Source organism: Strongylocentrotus purpuratus, unplaced genomic scaffold, assembly GCF_000002235.5.
Source record: "Strongylocentrotus purpuratus isolate Spur 01 unplaced genomic scaffold, Spur_5.0 spur5_scaffold_6, whole genome shotgun sequence".
In the NCBI taxonomy this organism is placed as follows: Eukaryota; Metazoa; Echinodermata; class Echinoidea; order Camarodonta; family Strongylocentrotidae; genus Strongylocentrotus; species Strongylocentrotus purpuratus.
The window spans coordinates 37665088-37681679 of record NW_022145612.1 but is presented as its reverse complement, the minus strand read 5'-3'; the positions used below and the strand labels follow the sequence as shown (position 1 = coordinate 37681679).

The 16592-nt window shown below is 36.8% G+C and overlaps 2 protein-coding genes across 4 annotated transcripts in view; both read right to left on the bottom strand.

The window, feature by feature from the left end:
- Positions 1-1327: 1327 nt before the first annotated feature.
- LOC105443398 lies at positions 1328-7419 on the bottom strand. Of its 3 annotated transcripts, none has more exons than XM_011676487.2 (2): positions 7027-7419; positions 1328-2557 (listed from the first exon to the last, which is right to left on the bottom strand). In XM_011676487.2, exons 1-2 carry the CDS (start codon positions 7079-7081, stop codon positions 1818-1820), a joined length of 795 nt encoding a protein of 264 aa, XP_011674789.2. In that variant the 5' UTR covers positions 7082-7419; the 3' UTR covers positions 1328-1817. The 3 variants fall into 3 exon arrangements, with proteins under 3 accessions (XP_011674789.2, XP_030829276.1, XP_011674788.2); XM_030973416.1 differs by lacking the exon at positions 7027-7419 and adding an exon at positions 4894-5193; XM_011676486.2 differs by lacking the exon at positions 7027-7419 and adding an exon at positions 4882-5189.
- Positions 7420-10874: 3455 nt separating this feature from the next.
- LOC575353 (collagen, 5 alpha fibrillar) overlaps positions 10875-16592 on the bottom strand; it is a 59866-nt gene continuing 54148 nt past the window's right edge. The window contains exons 65-71 of the mRNA XM_030973023.1: positions 16210-16227; positions 15499-15561; positions 14877-15048; positions 14019-14134; positions 13585-13656; positions 12591-12812; positions 10875-12083 (exon numbers count right to left, since the gene is read on the bottom strand). Coding sequence (XP_030828883.1) covers positions 11937-12083; positions 12591-12812; positions 13585-13656; positions 14019-14134; positions 14877-15048; positions 15499-15561; positions 16210-16227 — 810 coding nt within the window. The 3' untranslated portion in view covers positions 10875-11936. The remainder of the gene's footprint in view (positions 12084-12590; positions 12813-13584; positions 13657-14018; positions 14135-14876; positions 15049-15498; positions 15562-16209; positions 16228-16592) is intronic.

Here is a 16592-nt window from a genome sequence, read left to right as displayed (position 1 = left end):
TTTTTTACAACTGAATCGCTACGCCCTTTCTCTCTCTCTCTCTCTCTCTCTCTTTCTCTCTCTCTCTCTCTCTCTCCCTCCCTCTCTTTCTCTCTCTTTCTGTCGATCTCTCCCTCTTTCTATCTTTCTTTCCCTCTTTTCCATTTCTGTCCTACTCTCTCTATTGTATATCAATATCCCTTTCCTCTTTTCCTATCTCATCCGCTTCTCTCCTCTCCTCCTCTTCCTTCTCCACCTATCTCCCTCTTCTATTTCAATCCTGTTTCTCTCCAAATGACTCCCTAACCCATCCTCAGCTGAGTAATTAATGCAATAAACTATTTGGCTTGGCGCTTCAAATAGTTTTAGGTAATGGTTTCAAAGCGAAACTCAGATGCTCATTCACTCATCAATGGCTACACTCGCTGAAAGTGAAGGACACCATCATGATATGTAGTGACGCCATGACGCCATTGATCAATGAATCTGTATGAAATGTCTATATGTTTGATTTTTGACTTATGTCATATTTTGTGTTATATGAATTTGAATTGCATTTGTATTTTTTCTTTGTCAAATGGATCGAAATTCAGCTGCTGGCTGCGATGATCTTTTTAATAAACCATTTCCATTTCTATATGTATTACCGCAGGCGCGTACGCAGGATTTTTCCAAGGGGGGGGGGGGGGGGGAGGGGGTTTAACATTTTTAAATCGGGCCGAAAATTTCGCATCGACTCAGCCAGCCGCTGAATAAGCGGGGGGGGGGGGGGGAAGAGGAAACTTTTTTTTTTTTTTTGGTCTCGAAATTTAAAAATTTGACATTTTGCTCCGTTTGCGGGGGGGGGGGGGTAAGGTCGCGTTTTTTAGGTCAGCCATGGGAATAATCAAAAAACAAAAAACAAAAAACAAAACAAAGGGGGGGGGTTTAGGGGGGTTATACACATAAAAATACCAAAGGGGGGTTTAACCCCCCAAACACCCCCCCCCCCCCTGCGTACGCGCCTGTATTACCGTTAATACGAATAGGTTACAATCTTTGTTTTAGCGTTGCAACCAGCATTACAACCAATACAGTGACGTAGGCAGACCATGGCCTCATGAGTTGCAAAACATGTGATCTATAAACTTTTTGTATTGAGGGCTCTCCTTTTCACGTGTTGTTTGCTGCAATTTAATGTGTTTTAGTGACGAGATACATTTAAAATTCCTTTTGATTTATCGCAATTAACTTAATTCAAAATGGATGAAAAACAAGCATTACCATTCGACACACACAAAACATTTGCTGGATTTCATTTTCACTTCAATTTAAAGACATGTATTTCCAATAAATATAAACAAAGAAATAAATGGATAGATTAATGTAATTTACTCTTTTGACAAAAATGTACAACAGATGCATTCCTGAATACACAACATAATTGGAGGGCACAGCTCTATTAAAAGGCCGAAGTGGGGGGGGGGGGTGTGCCCTTAAACATGCAATACAATTCTTTTAACGCGAAAAACAACCAGATTGAAAGACAATCGTGAGCCGCTGAGCTTGAATGATAATAATAATAGCTAGTTCTTATATAAGGCTTTTCAGGACCAAAGGCCCTCTCAAAGCGCTTTACAGATACATACATATTATTACTCCGGACATCGGCAAGCGCACACTTGCTAATCAAATTACATTAGCTTTCGCATCCCTACCGGGTACCCATTTAACGTCCACGACACCTTAAAGTGAAGTGTAAGACAAGAGGAAACCACATAACACAATAACTTAAAGTAATATAATATTTCAAAAGATAACTAATTTTTCAATAGGTGCCAAGGTCAAAATGTGCATCGTTAAACTCTATCTGCACTCATTTCATATTTCGTCAAAGAGAACTCAATCTTGTTGGCTATGTCAGTGAGTTTCGGCAGTACGCTCAGGATACCAACATAGTACGCCACCTCTTGTTCAGTTTCAAACATCTTCTCGGCCTGCTCCCTGACCTCTGGATGGACAAGCCTGACGAGGTTGTTGTTCCGGTCTAGGAGGATAGTCCAGGCACCAAGTAAGGCCTCTATCTCACCCAATGCCCTCTTCTGCATATCCGTCTCCACAACATTCCTCGGTATTTTCTGAAGCTTCGTGACAATGTTCATTTTGACATGCTGCCGAAACAGACGAAAGTTGTGAACGTTTTTCAAGAATGTTTCGACGATTTGGCAGTGCGCTTTGTGTTGGCTGGTAGCGTCATTCTCCCTAATTCGCGAAGATGAAGCCCTGGTACTTACGGTCATCGTTTCGAGTCGATTTCCTATGCCGTCAGGAGTGACCCCAGGGGTGATGCCGTTATTTACCGGGTCGTTCTCGGGACTGTTCTCCCTGTAAAGTTTGAGTTCATCCTCCATGTTCTTGAGCGTCAGCACGGGGATATCGTCGTAACACACCGGAACGATTACCCTAAGAGCTCGGATGAAATACTTTTTGCCCTTCTCGAATTTGTTGATCGAGATGAGCGCTGCACTCAGCTGGTCGCGGTAATATACGTGGAGTTTCTTTACCAGGTTGAAGAATTTCTTCCTCTCTTCTGCCATGACTGTAAAGAAAAAAATAGGAAGGGGAAAAAAGTAAGAAGAAATGAAGTGACAAGCGATCTTTTATTTACTGCGGTGCATATATTCACTCTAACATTTGCTGATAGCACCCCAAAGCCCCCTCCCCTCCCATCTCCCTGCAGCACCCCCAACTCCAGCTCGGGCAGCATCCCTGGCTCCTAGGGCCATGTTCATCACAACATTTCATTTGCCACTAGATCCAGTCATAATATGCATATTAAAGAAAGACATACTTGTCTGTAACAATGTAGGAGTACCAATTTAAGAAAGCAGAGACTATGATAGATGTACATGAAACATAGAGGACAAATAACAGGGAAAAATTGTTTCCATTCACCAGTCTTAGCAACAGTGAAATACATAGCTAGCAGGTATGTTTACTAGAGCGTGTTCACAATTTCACTTCTCTTTAGTTAGTGAAACTGATGTACTATTATTTTGATGGTGCTAGAGCTACCATAATCCCATCTTTCTAGGACGATGTACAAAATGGCAAACAACAAGTAATCCAGTGAAATGACGTCTTCTAGACTATTTGCTCTATCTGGGGCTGTTCCTTCTGTTTCTTTTCACCAAGTGCCATTTTAGCTAATCGTGTTTACCACGTACTCACGCGAACAAAACCTGTAAAGAAACAGTGTTTCTCTTCAACAAATAAAGAACAACATAGGACCGAGCAAATAGCCTTGAGAACATCCTTAGACAACAGTGTTTGCCATCATGTCTGTCCTCTTGGAGTGATATAGGATTAGGATACCTCAAGTCATCCGTACACAGTAGAAAAAACATTTGAGAATGTAAATGTCGAGCACAAATAGAGGTTGTAATGTCTGTAGTCATGTAGTATGTGATAAACGAAGCTAAATAATTCATGGTAAATTTGGTGTGTACCAATGTTAACATTAAATCATTCTGATTTATGAGTCTGCGCCTATGTGTTATTAAACCAACTGCAATCTTTGCCATTCACGTTCGCCATGTCATAAACAAGTACAAACCCGATTATAGATAAATAAATAAATACAAGTCTGTAAGAAAATATTCGTACCTACTGAGGGGTTTTCAACAAGAAGTTTTGCCAATTAAACAAAGAAATTTGACATGTTTGGCCATCAGAAAGAAACATGTCAAATATTTCACAACTGCTTTAAGGCAATGTTTCATATAATATTTTTCATAAATTTACTAGTTGAAATAGGTACATGATCTACATAGAGTATTCGGTATAAGTAAGTCATGATTTAGGAATTGCAAAAATTGATAGAAAATGATACGACCAGTTGAGATTTACTGGAGAAAACAGTGGTATATGCCAGATGTAACTTGAGCCCAAATAAAACATGAATTTCGGATAAAGAAAAAAGTTTAAACAAAAACTTAAAGGGATTGGGTAACTTTGTCTCAGATTCTGAAACAAAATCCTGGATTTAGCTCATGCTGCAATGATAATTATTAACCTTTAGGCCATTCAGGAACCCCATAACTTTTACGAGTCGATCGCCTGTCTTATTATCAAGATAGTTATAATTGGAAATCGAAATTTTAACATCCGTTTTCCTAACGGTTTTTATAAAACTACAGTTTATTGGGGAAAATGAGTATGGTAAAACCGGTCATTCAAAGACTTTTAATTTTTTGAGGCACTTCATGATCATTTTGAAGCGCAATTTTGTAAGGGTTTCAATATTACACCATATCACAGTCACTGATAACATGTGGGCCATGCATCTCATATTTAACATTGTTAAACGATGCCTTTAATTATTTGACGTGATAAATACCAGAAAGAGATGTGACACATTTCAGTTACACAAGACTATCAGAAACACGATCAATATGCTTTCCTTTATTTTTAATGATGTAATATTAAAATGTACAATAGAAATTAAGTTACCATACCCAAATAGATGCATCTATTTAGGAATTTGGAAATTAGGGACTTTAGAGCGCGGGACAAACTAAGGGTGCAGCGTGGAACATGTGATAATATTCATTATACCTCTATTATAAGTCAAATATATAGGTCTTCTAATTACATCTTCAATATCACAGAGTAAACTAACGCTTTTACAACTGATTGTAAATCTCTCTGTTCTTAGCCAAGAATGAACTGAACAAGGTAAAAAAAGTTCTAGGTAGGCATATAATGTTCGAAAATGGTGCACATTCGAATATTTTTGTATCAATGATAATAATCCGGAAAAGCATCGGGTATATGGACTGAACCATTTGCCATGCGTTAAAACACGTTCACAACATTTAAAGACGAGAGCATTTTATTATGTGAACTTAAATTTACACTTACTTGTACATTTACTTTCTTCACCGCTCAGTGTAATATCTCTCCAACCAAACATAAACATTGAGGCATCTCCGATAAGTTTGCGAAAATGCCTATAACCATGGTAACAAAATCACATTGTACTTGGACACCTTGCCCGTTCGTGAACTGAGACTGAACGCCATAACAAGGTAGATACAGTCCTGAAATCTTCCAACGATGTCGATTAGAATCCTGCAACGCTCTTGATTGACTACGTCGCTCTGTCGCATGGTCAGACCTTTTCATTCACTTGAAAGGCTTTAGAATACCCCTTGATGACAATACCCATGACACAGGGTTAATCAAAGCACTTGTATAAAGAGCAATTATCGATCGATCTGTTGCAGACTTTGATTTGTTTGTGTGTCCAGTTAGGGAACCAATGGATTCATAACAACACGCTAATGGGGGAACATGGGCAGCCTTGATCAACAAGTTATCATGCCTTGACATTTCAATTAGAGCACACTACAGGACATTCAAAAGTGCCATCAGTATTTTACCAATTATAAGTGTCTCACGTGATTGTATTGAGAAGGGAAATAGAATCCCTATGAATTAGGAACCAATATCGTCCTATTGTTAGTTTTCTCCTCGTTCTGCATTTCATTTTTTCTTTTATTTATTGTCCTATTTTATTCTACATCGTTATTTATACTCATTACTTCTTATATATATGCCTTGTTTGTTCTGGACAAGCTGTGTTACTTTTATTTATGCATACTAATTACTAGTTTTAGTGTATATTATTTCCAGATCATGTGACCAAATGCTCCTTCATAATCATCAAATCACAAAATCTTAATGAGGCAAATAAGCGAATAGAAATTGTGACACAAATTTGTATCGTTTTCGTCGCAAGTGTATAATATTTAAAACATTCAAATCATTGTTGGTATCATTTTAAAGAAAACCCGACAGAAGATGTTCAAGGCTGAATGTAACCTACATCAACCTGACAACAGGAGATGAATATGGGTAGAAATCATTGCGTTTTACATGATCCTGATGTCTAATGATGATACTTTCTATAATTTGTTCAGCATCTCGCGTTTGACAGTAAGGGAACTAGGAAGGACAACCTTCTGGTAGCTGAATTCTATGCCTACTTGATAGTACAACAAAGCACTCGAGAAGGACCGAGTATTGGTTTACCGTTCACCACCAGGTTTTCTTACTAGATGTGCCAATTGTTTTTGTTCTTGTTTGCTTCTGATGTGTAAATTTACAAAGTGCGCTCGTCTTCCGAGCAACACAGGTATTGACTTTTATTTATCCCAGTTACGAGTTCAAAGCAAAGTCGACGCGTCAAAAAATCAGACTCAACTATGTTTGCCGAACACGGTCTTTAAAGTGGTCCATGTAAATAAAATGTATAACAAAGAATAGTGATAAAAGTAGATGATAGTCCGCTCGCTTTTAAAACAAACCTTTTGGTTTTGTAATATTGCATGTATTTTGAAAAGCAGTTGATATATTTTTAATATAATGAAATGAAGTTAATGATAACTTTAAAACGGCTTGGTATTTTTGGTTTTAATGTTGAAACAATATAGTATACCTCAAGAAACTTAATGTGCGTTTGCTATTCAGAGACGTCAGATAATTTATCATAGACATGACACAGAAGGCTGTGTGAGGTTTTTTTCTTCTATATTTGATGTCTAATACCTTCCTTTATTGTTTTTTGTTCAACCATGTCATCAGAATGGGTTTTTTTAAAAGCCTGCCGTGCATATTAACAGAACACATTGAATGTCATTCCTTGTTTGATAATGTATTTTCTCCATTACGTTTATATCTTTCTCTACACTTTAACTGTTTGTTCTTCTGTCATGATTTGTTTTCCTTTCCTCCTGCTTTTTTTCCTTAGCATCACATATCTCTCCGATCATATTTCCCTGTATGTTCTAGTCAAGTCCTACCGATCATCAATAGCTCTTTCTCTCGTATGATCTACATTCATCTGGGCACATCAAATGATAAATATCAAAATCGACATGTATGTCATCCTATTTCGAACAATAAGAACTAAAAACTTGAAAGTATAATGATTACACTGCATTGTTCTGCACCAATACATATAGCTGCGTCAGAGAATCGTTTCAACACAAAATCACTACTTACTTTGTTTCTTTGTTAGAACTTTCTTAGGTGGGCGACATCTTTCAAAATACTCCATCGTTGCCGGTAAAAAGTTATTGAAAATGGGTGCCACAAAGAAATCACAAATATGCTTCCAGTTCTGACGATGGACTAAAGAACTTGTGTATTATGACTGGGCTAGTAACACAGCAACTATGAAGTTATGGGTCAATACTTGTGACATCGTATTTCATCCAGGTACATTTTAAGAGACAACTAAAATACAGACACCAACAATCTATAAAACTGACTGTTGCTTGGACTTTTATAGCCCTCCGATGCCTACGTCATCTCGTAAAAATGGGATTCATGAGATTTTTCCTCAGTTCGATGATAACCCTGGATGTGACCTTAATGATCTATCCTCCCACATTCTTGAACCTAGGTTATTGTCGGGAACAGGATAGTGTACACAGCAACCATCCTTGTTGAACCTCGGTCACACCGCGCTAAATAGACTCCAGAGCGATTCGAAAGCGGTTGATTATTGGCCATTCAGTGTAATATAATATATTGCTCGGTCTGTCATCGCTCTGGTGTCAATCGCTTTGGTGTGAATGGGTTATGAGATGGCATCTCAAGTTGTTGTCCATGCACCGTCAAGTGATGAGCGAATCCTACCCGAAAAATAATTTTATCAAAAAGGCGAAGATCCTGCTTGCTTGCATGTGGTTGATTTAAGACATTTATCTGGTTTTGTTTGCAAGGTTTGCCACAAGTTTGAATTCGGCCTGATTCCAGGTAATTCCACCACTGTAACCATGGGAGTGAGTTTTGTTTAGTTAAAGGTAAAGACCAGTTATGGTCATGCAATTGCATTGTGAAAGAAACGTTGTGGAATCGATCAGAAAAGGTTGATCATCTAGCATCTAGCATCTGCAAGGTTCTGGAATCATCAAAATGATAAGAAATTTGGCCCATTCTTCGTAAAGTTACAAGCACTATACACAGAAAGATGTATATGGGACTACCCGATATCTCTCACAGACCATGAGAGAAACAAATTTACCAAATATATGAATTAGTAGGCGGTTTCCCGGCAAATTTTTTATCATCATGTATTAGTCAAAACATATTCTTTCACATGATTGGTAATGAGAGCTTCCATTTCATTTTTTGAAATTGGGGCGTTTCCAATACTGGTCTTTACCTTTAATCGCATACGAATAAATGGAATCATATCGACTGTTTGGACACTAAGCTTGTCATTCATTTGCTTCATCCCTCATCGATTTTTCTCAATTCCAGAGTTTGATTTCCCCTCTTGTTAGCCTGGACCGACCCAAAAAAGTGCATTGATTTTGGAATGTAAATGTCTTGTTCGATAATGAAGGTACCATTTGATGTAGAGTACATGAAAAACAACATGGCTGACACAGATGAACCAATCACGTGATATTTACGACCAACCTTGTTGTCACAACCAAATAACCAATTTACAGAATATGTTTTCGGCACTCCGACCCGTAAATTTTTGTTTTAACTGTGACCATAGACATATCATCCTATTTTTCAATTTGTATTTATATTTACAAAATTACCCACTCCAATCAGTGTCAACATAGCCGTCGTCAGCAGTTACACCACTGTCGTCATCACCATTGTCATCATCATCATCATCATCATCATTATCATCATCATCGGATCTCACTACATAGTATTACATGAAATTGGTTTCACAAACGTAACGATGGTTACGGTAGTCTTTATATTATTTTGATACAAATTACCTACCTACAATCTTCTCCCAATTTTTTTCCTTTTTTTTCTCATGTTTATTCGCCTGTACGTGTACTTGGAACTGGTGGGGGGAAAAAACGTACAAAATATAACCACCAGCTCCATATTACACTCTTAAGTTGACCTCATACAATCTTATTACAATTTAGGCAATTTTCTTTTTAAACATTACCAAACAAAAACAAAAATAGACAAGACAAAATACGTACAATTTACATCGAAATTGAAAAAATACAGACAGAAAAGAGTTCAGCATGTACCCAGCAGGTCATATTACATGTATGTAGAAACACCCTATATAAGATATAAAAAAATAAAAAGAGCGTTTAATACCCAGAATATAAAGCATACACAAAATTTAAATATTCAAAAGATCCCATTTCTTGTTCCAAGAGTCAAGTCTATCCCGACCAAGGGCAATTTGTTTTCCGATAGCACAACTTAGTTTTAATTTACAAATAAATTGATACTTGGTAGGCAATATCTTGTTACATCGACAGCAATACAGATAATACTTGGCATGAATAATTACAAAATTAAATTTTTCAAAAGCAGGATCCGTGATACCAAAAAAACATTTCTGTTGGTAATAGTAAAACTGTTGTGCAGTTCTTTGTGCAGTATTTCCTGCACTTCTAACCAAAAATAATGAGCAATTCTACAGTCCCAAAAAAGATGTTGCAATGTCTCATCATCAATTTTACATAAGGAACAAAGTTTTGAATCAATAAATTTAATATCAAAAAGAAATTTATTCAGAGGGAGATATCGATGAAGAATTGAAATTGAAAATATCTTAATTTAGTGGACAAAGTTGCCTTAAAAGAAAGACGGTAAATAGTAGTCCAATCCAGGTTTGCCTCATTCATGTGGATGGCCCATTTCCTTTCTGAATTTGGAGTATTGAAAATACTATTAACACAAAGTTTTTGAATGAATCTGCAAACGTTACTAGCTTTACACATATCACCAATTAACTCATTCTGCCAACTGTTGTGGTTCGCTCTATCAACAGCGATTTTAGATTTTTTCCAAATAGAGGGAATTGCATGGACCAAAGAAAAATAATCCATAAAATTACATTTCACCCTAAGGTAGTTTACAGTGAACTGATTAAAAGTGAGTGTGTTACCATTATCCTGAAGTAAATCCTTATAGTATTTAATACCATTGTTATACCAATTGTGGTTATCTTCTCCCAGTTGTCATTATATCATTGCTTATAAATTTATATAAAATAGACTGTCAAATTTGATCAAACTTTTCCTCAGATTATATTTCTCTATCCCTCTTTTTCTTTCTCTCTCTTTCTCCCATTCTCTCTCTCTCTCTCTCTCTCCCGTCCTTTCTCCCTCTCTCTCTTTCTTTCTCTCTCTCTCACTCCCTCCATCCTCCCTCTCTCCCCCCTTTCTCTTACCTCTCTGCCTCTCTCAATTTCACTCTTTCTCTCTCTTCTTCCCTCTCTCTTTCTCTCCCTCTCTTCTCCCCTTCCTATAGTATGTCTCTCCTCTCTCGCTTTTACACCTTGCACCATCTCTCTCTCTCTCCCGGTCCTTTTTTCATAACCCCTCTCTCTCTCTCTCTCTCTCTCTTTATTTCCCTCTCTTTCTCTCTCTCTCTCTCTCTCTCTCTCTCTCTCTCTCTCTACCTCTCTACCTTTTTTCGTATTTTGCTTTTCTTGTCGTCATCTCAATCCCGAATACATTTTAATTTCATTTGTGTAAGTGCTCATGGTACTATTAATCAGTGTTGGGGGTTCCATGGCACATTAGCAGGTCAACACTTTCAAAGTAATGCGATTAAGGTAAAGAAAAGGAAAATTCATTTTGATCTCAAAAATGTATTTCTAAATATATTTTGGCATCGTGCTTCGAGAATTCATCTAGAATGCAACGAAAACAATTGATGGTTTGTATTTTCAAAAGACACTTTGAGACTCTGTTATATGTTTTTCGAACATGTTTTTTTTCTCACAAAACCCATATCGTTTTCACTTTAAACTGTTAAATCTATTTTACACTCATTTTCTAATAAATCACACATGCGATAGGTAATAAAGTCGTTAAATAAAGACTCGACACACCAGTTTGTTTGTAGGGATGCTCTGAACTTGTTTTTATACATTCATCAATAATATATAATTTCTTCTTTTTTCAATATTTTGTGTTTTTACTTCAAAATGATCATTAACATTATACATCTCATAATTGCAAACAAATAAATCTTTCTCACGTCAACGTTCCATGCCAGACCCAGTACTATACTTCATCACAATATCGTTGCTATGGTTACTTTACCCAGCATGCACCGGCTGAATTTAAACCAAAGGCCTAGCGGTCTTGAGATAATGTTTCTATACTATGTACAATATCAACAAAAACAGAATCAATCGTTTGAATCGTTCAGACTGATATAATTCCAGGGGAATGAGGGAGCTACACAATACACAACAATGGGCATGATGGGTGGGGAGGGGGGGGGATGGAACCTACTGTCTACAAATCTCGTTGGTATACACATGCAAATCTATGGAATTACAGATGAAAATGTTCAAATCTAGAGTAATTCTAAATTATCTACTTCGATATGTGAACACTGCAATCTAGACTAAATGGTTATCATGGTATCTGAAAAACTACATCAAATGAAAGGAAAATTAGGGCAAAACATCTAAGGAACGATATAGACTATAGCTATATACTACAGGAATGACTTGGGATCACACACATACATGTACATGGAACAAAACCGATCGTACTGGTATTTTGTCAGAAGTTGTCTCTAGGACGGCATACTTTCTTTCGAACAGAGCTAAAATGTTAACGATCATTTTAAGGTAAACCACAGAAGGCACTTTTATATTGCTGGTATAATCTTACTGGACAGCCCATTGAATGTAGGATTTCTAATTTTCCGGAGATGTATTTTTAAAATGAAGCTTCCCTACAAAAATTTCGTATTGCTTTGTGAAAATAAAGAAAATGGTCACCATCTCCCAAGTGTAAACAAGTTCATATCCAAAAAAGGCTGTCAGAAGCAATTCGGCGCTATTACCAAATAATTCATCATTTATATAATTTGTTCGTTTCATGGTTTCTTTGGATGGGGTTTCACACGAGAAGTTAGAATACTGTCAAGTCGGTTTCTTTAAATTATGAGAAACAGACGGGTCCCAGAGTGATGCCAAATTCTTGGTCTTCTCTTCCAATATCTGAAGGAGCGACATCAACAATTGGGAGACGGGTATTTCTCCTGGTGGAATAGTTTATAACTGTCTGGCCCCATTCTCCTGTTCGGAGCTGTAAAGAGAAGAAGAAAAGTAGTGGAACGAATGTATCATGTTTTCTGTAAAAAGATTGTAGGGTTAATAATGTTTTAGCGATCAGATGATGCATGTTCATAAGAACCTAACGATGTCACATCACGGTCGTACCGCCAAACCAACTCCAACCGACCCATTATGAACAAACTGTCTTGGCAATTTCTGTTTTACATATGGTTCCACATCTGTCTGGTGAACAAACTATTAGCCAGCATGGGGAAATAATTATGAGTCAGGAGGAAGAAAGAAGGAAAGACAGAGGGTAGAAATGGATGCATGAAGGTTAGAATGATTAACTGAGTGAATGAATAAATTAATACATTGAAAATGTACTTAACCAAAACAAAATTATTTTTTATCATATTGCAGTTCGTTCAGAAATTGCCAAACAGTTCTTTGGAAATATGAAACCCCTCGACAGTAATACCTCTACAAGGATACCATTGTATCATAAACCTTTACTTCCATGGAAACGTCAACCTACCTGGCATCCGTCTTCAATAACTTCGTATTGCTCCTGGCTTGGTGCATCAAGTGATAATTCTACATCTGATGTTGTCATGAGTCTCAGAGCCTGCTCTGTTGATCCAGTCTGCCTGTCGCGTACAGCCACAGAGTTCTTACAGTGGTAGGTCACGTTCTGGTGTGCCTTGTTGGACAGCAGACGCAGGAAGGTCATCTGGACCTCGCTGGCTTCGTAAGAGAACTGCAGATCGAAACGATAATAAATAGGGTGATGTTACTAATGATGATGATAACAATATTACATACTACCCCAACAAATTCTTCAATATATCATATACTGAAGGTATTCTTAACTTCATTTACTTCCTGGACCAAACACTATACCTAAACCTAATGCTGATCCAAAGCCCAACACTTTGGTGAAACCCAATTGCAACGCTAGTTAGCTATAAACCAAACATCTTCGAAGGGCAAGGGCCATCTAGAATTTGCTTGTTTATTATGAGAAATTTGGGTCGAAATGATGATGGTAAAGTCGTGATAATCATGACAGATGTGATAATCATGAAAATGCTGAACAACATAACTGCGTACAGCCTTTATCAGGTTTGGACAATGACTCTAAGTGCTTGGGAAATATGTAGCCCGGTTTATGACTTCTTTAGGTCTGGGCAGCCCGTTATCCCGCTCAGAAGAAAAGAAATAACATTATTAATGACAAGAGCTAAAATCCACGATCAAATATTTGGTAATTAAAAATAACAAAAAATCCAATTAAAAAATAAGATATTTCAAAATTTTCAATCAAAAGTTTTGAAGTTTATCTCAATTATAACCGTTAGGGTCTTCAACATCAAGTTTATTGTTCTAACTCCTCTCATTTCGACGTAATTTCTTGCGTAGGTCAAATTGATGCCATATTCGAATCTACGGTGACCTAATTGTGTCCATTAGAATATCAGAATGTGGGGTCCTAACCCCTTACTTCTCTTAGCCTTTAAAGTTTACCGTACCTTCTCGAGTCCGTTCATCTGGCTGATGTAGTGGTGTCCTGAGTTACCACGGTACCATGGAGCACGGGAAATCTATAAAAACAAGAAACAAAAAATAAAATAATTACGGTTTCATCATAGGACAATGTTTGAACTTTGAACGTTAGTGTTTCTGGGTTTCTAGTAGGGTTCCTCACCAATTATCGTTCAAAGAATCTGTAATTTTGTCATCGGGTCATAGAGACTAAAGGATGAAGGATACACGTGGCCCGGGTAGATTTTTACAACCCATGTATCAAACCTTCATTAAGAAGAGCTAGGGCTCATAAATCGATTATGTGCAGCCTAATCTGCCTTTTTGGTAAGGGGCAGTTATTTCAATATCCAGTTTCTTCTACGGAACTGCTAAGGTTATTTGAGGTTGGAATGTGATTGTTTTGGGGGAAATGACTTACAGTGGCTGATCTTGGGTGGATGCAAGTCTCTGGGTTGCCATCTGCGCCGTCCCTTACGCACTGAGCTAGGTAGGCATCCTTGACGGAACCCTCGTTAGAATCGATCCAATAATCACCTGAAAAATAGAATAAAATACACAGAGAAATATGGTATGGCATTAATAGTTGAAACATGTTATGATGGAGATTATACCAATGGCCACTGTTACTATCAGACAGGTCATATCTTTATCCAGTTTGGTTAACACTAGAAAGGGGGTGTCAAATAGCTCATCCGTCCAGTTTTCAGACAGAAAAGACAAGAAAGAAGATTATTTAATACAAACAAATTAATAAAACAGCACTACACAAACCTCCTCAGATGGTTTAATTTGATAAGAAAAAATGACTTGCAAACAGGTGTGTAAGGTTGTTTCCACTTAACGACGACCCTTCCTGATTATCTGAATATTGTCCTACAGTACTGGTAATGCACATCGATTAAGGACTATACTTCTTTGAAGGTCCAATAAAAACGAATAAATCGCTTTCATATTTTTAAGTTGATGTAGTGGTTGAAAAAATTAGATAATAAACTAACTTAATGTGACCTATCCAAATAATGTTTTTATTAAATGCAGAAAGCGGGACTATTAGTGATTCAGATAAATCCTTTAGAACCACTGGATTGAGTCCCAGTTGTATTATAGGTGGACACATGTTGACCCAACATCAGAATTCAAGGATGTATGATCTGAAAGCGACATAATTATGAATTGTAACATTAATCTATAGTCAGAATTTTCACGGATGATTTTCTTTCTGATTTTTAAATAGTTATCACATTTGGTAAAATAATGAGTATTTTTCGACCCTCACCATCAAGGGCATCGGGGAAGCATTTGAAGAGGTCCTTGCAGCTGCGTGCTGGCATTTCCCTGCTGCCGATGGGGGCGTACATGCTCTGGATCTGGAATTCGAACTTGGCGAGGTACATCTCAAACTTGGTGCGGTCCAGTTCTTCAACGGTCTTGGGGATCTCGTCACGGTACTGTATAGATGACGAAATAAGTAAATAATAATGAATACAAAAATAATGACAACGACAAACATGCTGCAAACAAATCGATCATACATGTATGTGGACGATCAAAGCTTCCTAAAAGACACTAACCCGTATCCTTATAAACGTAAAACCTGTATGTGCCCCTTATAGCAACATTCGGATATTAGCGGTAAAATCAGTTTTTTTTTTTTTTTAACGGTGGTCGGAAAGTCGATATTCGTTTTGAATGTGTTAATTGTATATGACTCCAAACTAAAATACCATTTGCTTTAAAAAAATGTGTTGTATAAAATCTTCTCATTTTATTAGCTCTATTTTTTTTTACTGCTAATATCAAATTTGTCTGATTTTGCATTTACGTGGGAAACGTATTTCGAAAATTAAGAATATATATATATCGAATGTTCATGCACATCACCTTCATGGATTACTTACGTAATGAGAGTACTGGCTTGGTCCCTTTGATTGCTGAGATTGTTGTGGCTGGAAGGCAAATCCCTGTGGTATAACAAACAAAACGATAATACAGTATTATGAATGGAAAATGAAATATTTCTCTCCATTATTTCAGTCTTCTCATATCTGTTTTGTTGTTTGTGTTTTTATTTTCTTTATATGCATTCTTTCTGGACCATAGCTACCCTTGTCCTATTCGTGCTTTAAAACCATTACAATCCCACATTTCTTGCTTTGCATTGATGATTACTCTATTGTCTTCTGTTTTAGCAATAATAATGGATCAGTATATTTAGAATCTCAGTAAAATGATCCATTATGATATCTGAAAGAAACACATTTTTGTATTGTTTGTCTTTAGTCTTTTTTTCATTGTTTATTCGAATTCATAAATATAATTTGAAATTAATAAACAATTTCTGAGTCAACTTGCTGAACAATTGATTTAAAAACGACTATAAAGGTCCTACTGTTTTGTATGAATGTTTTCTCACAATGGACATTTTAATAGAGATATTTGAAAGTTTGATCTGGTTGACGAACTTGAATAATTTTTGAAGTACATCTGACATTTGCCGTAAAATAAAAATCCAGACTATCTGCTTAAATGTCTAGATATCAAAGGTCTAAGGCTTTTTTAAAATCAAAGTTTAGGAGGAAACTAAATTTTAAGCAAATGAAATAACTCACGCTCATTTGAACTTCACCCTGTAACAAGAAAAGAAGAAAAAAAACGAAATGATGTTCATTAGGAGAATAAAATGCTAGAAACAAGAAATATATTCAGGAAAGTCATAAATTACCAAGGCTTATAATTCACAAACTCTTTTTAAGGAAATAGGATAGAATATACTCAAGATAGGGACTCATGTATTGTCTCTGAAGTTAAACACCAAGTTTGGCAAATGACTAATTCTTCAAATGTTATCACTGTTAAGTATTGCGTCAATGTGCAGTTTATGGGGTGCAAATATGAACCCCTATGTCATAATTTGACCAAGTGTAGGCGATTATACACGATCATGCACACGTAACATCTATCCATTCTTTTTTTGTGATATCATATCCCCGTC

Coding starts and splice junctions, on each gene's coding strand:
- LOC105443398 (XM_011676486.2), bottom strand. CDS start 4,939: ATGTTTATGTTTGGTTGGAGAGATATTACACTGAGCGGTGAAGAAAGT. Junction 2,558..4,881: donor TGAAGAAAGTAAATGTACAA/GTAAGTGTAAAT, acceptor TTTTCTTTACAG/TCATGGCAGAAGAGAGGAAG.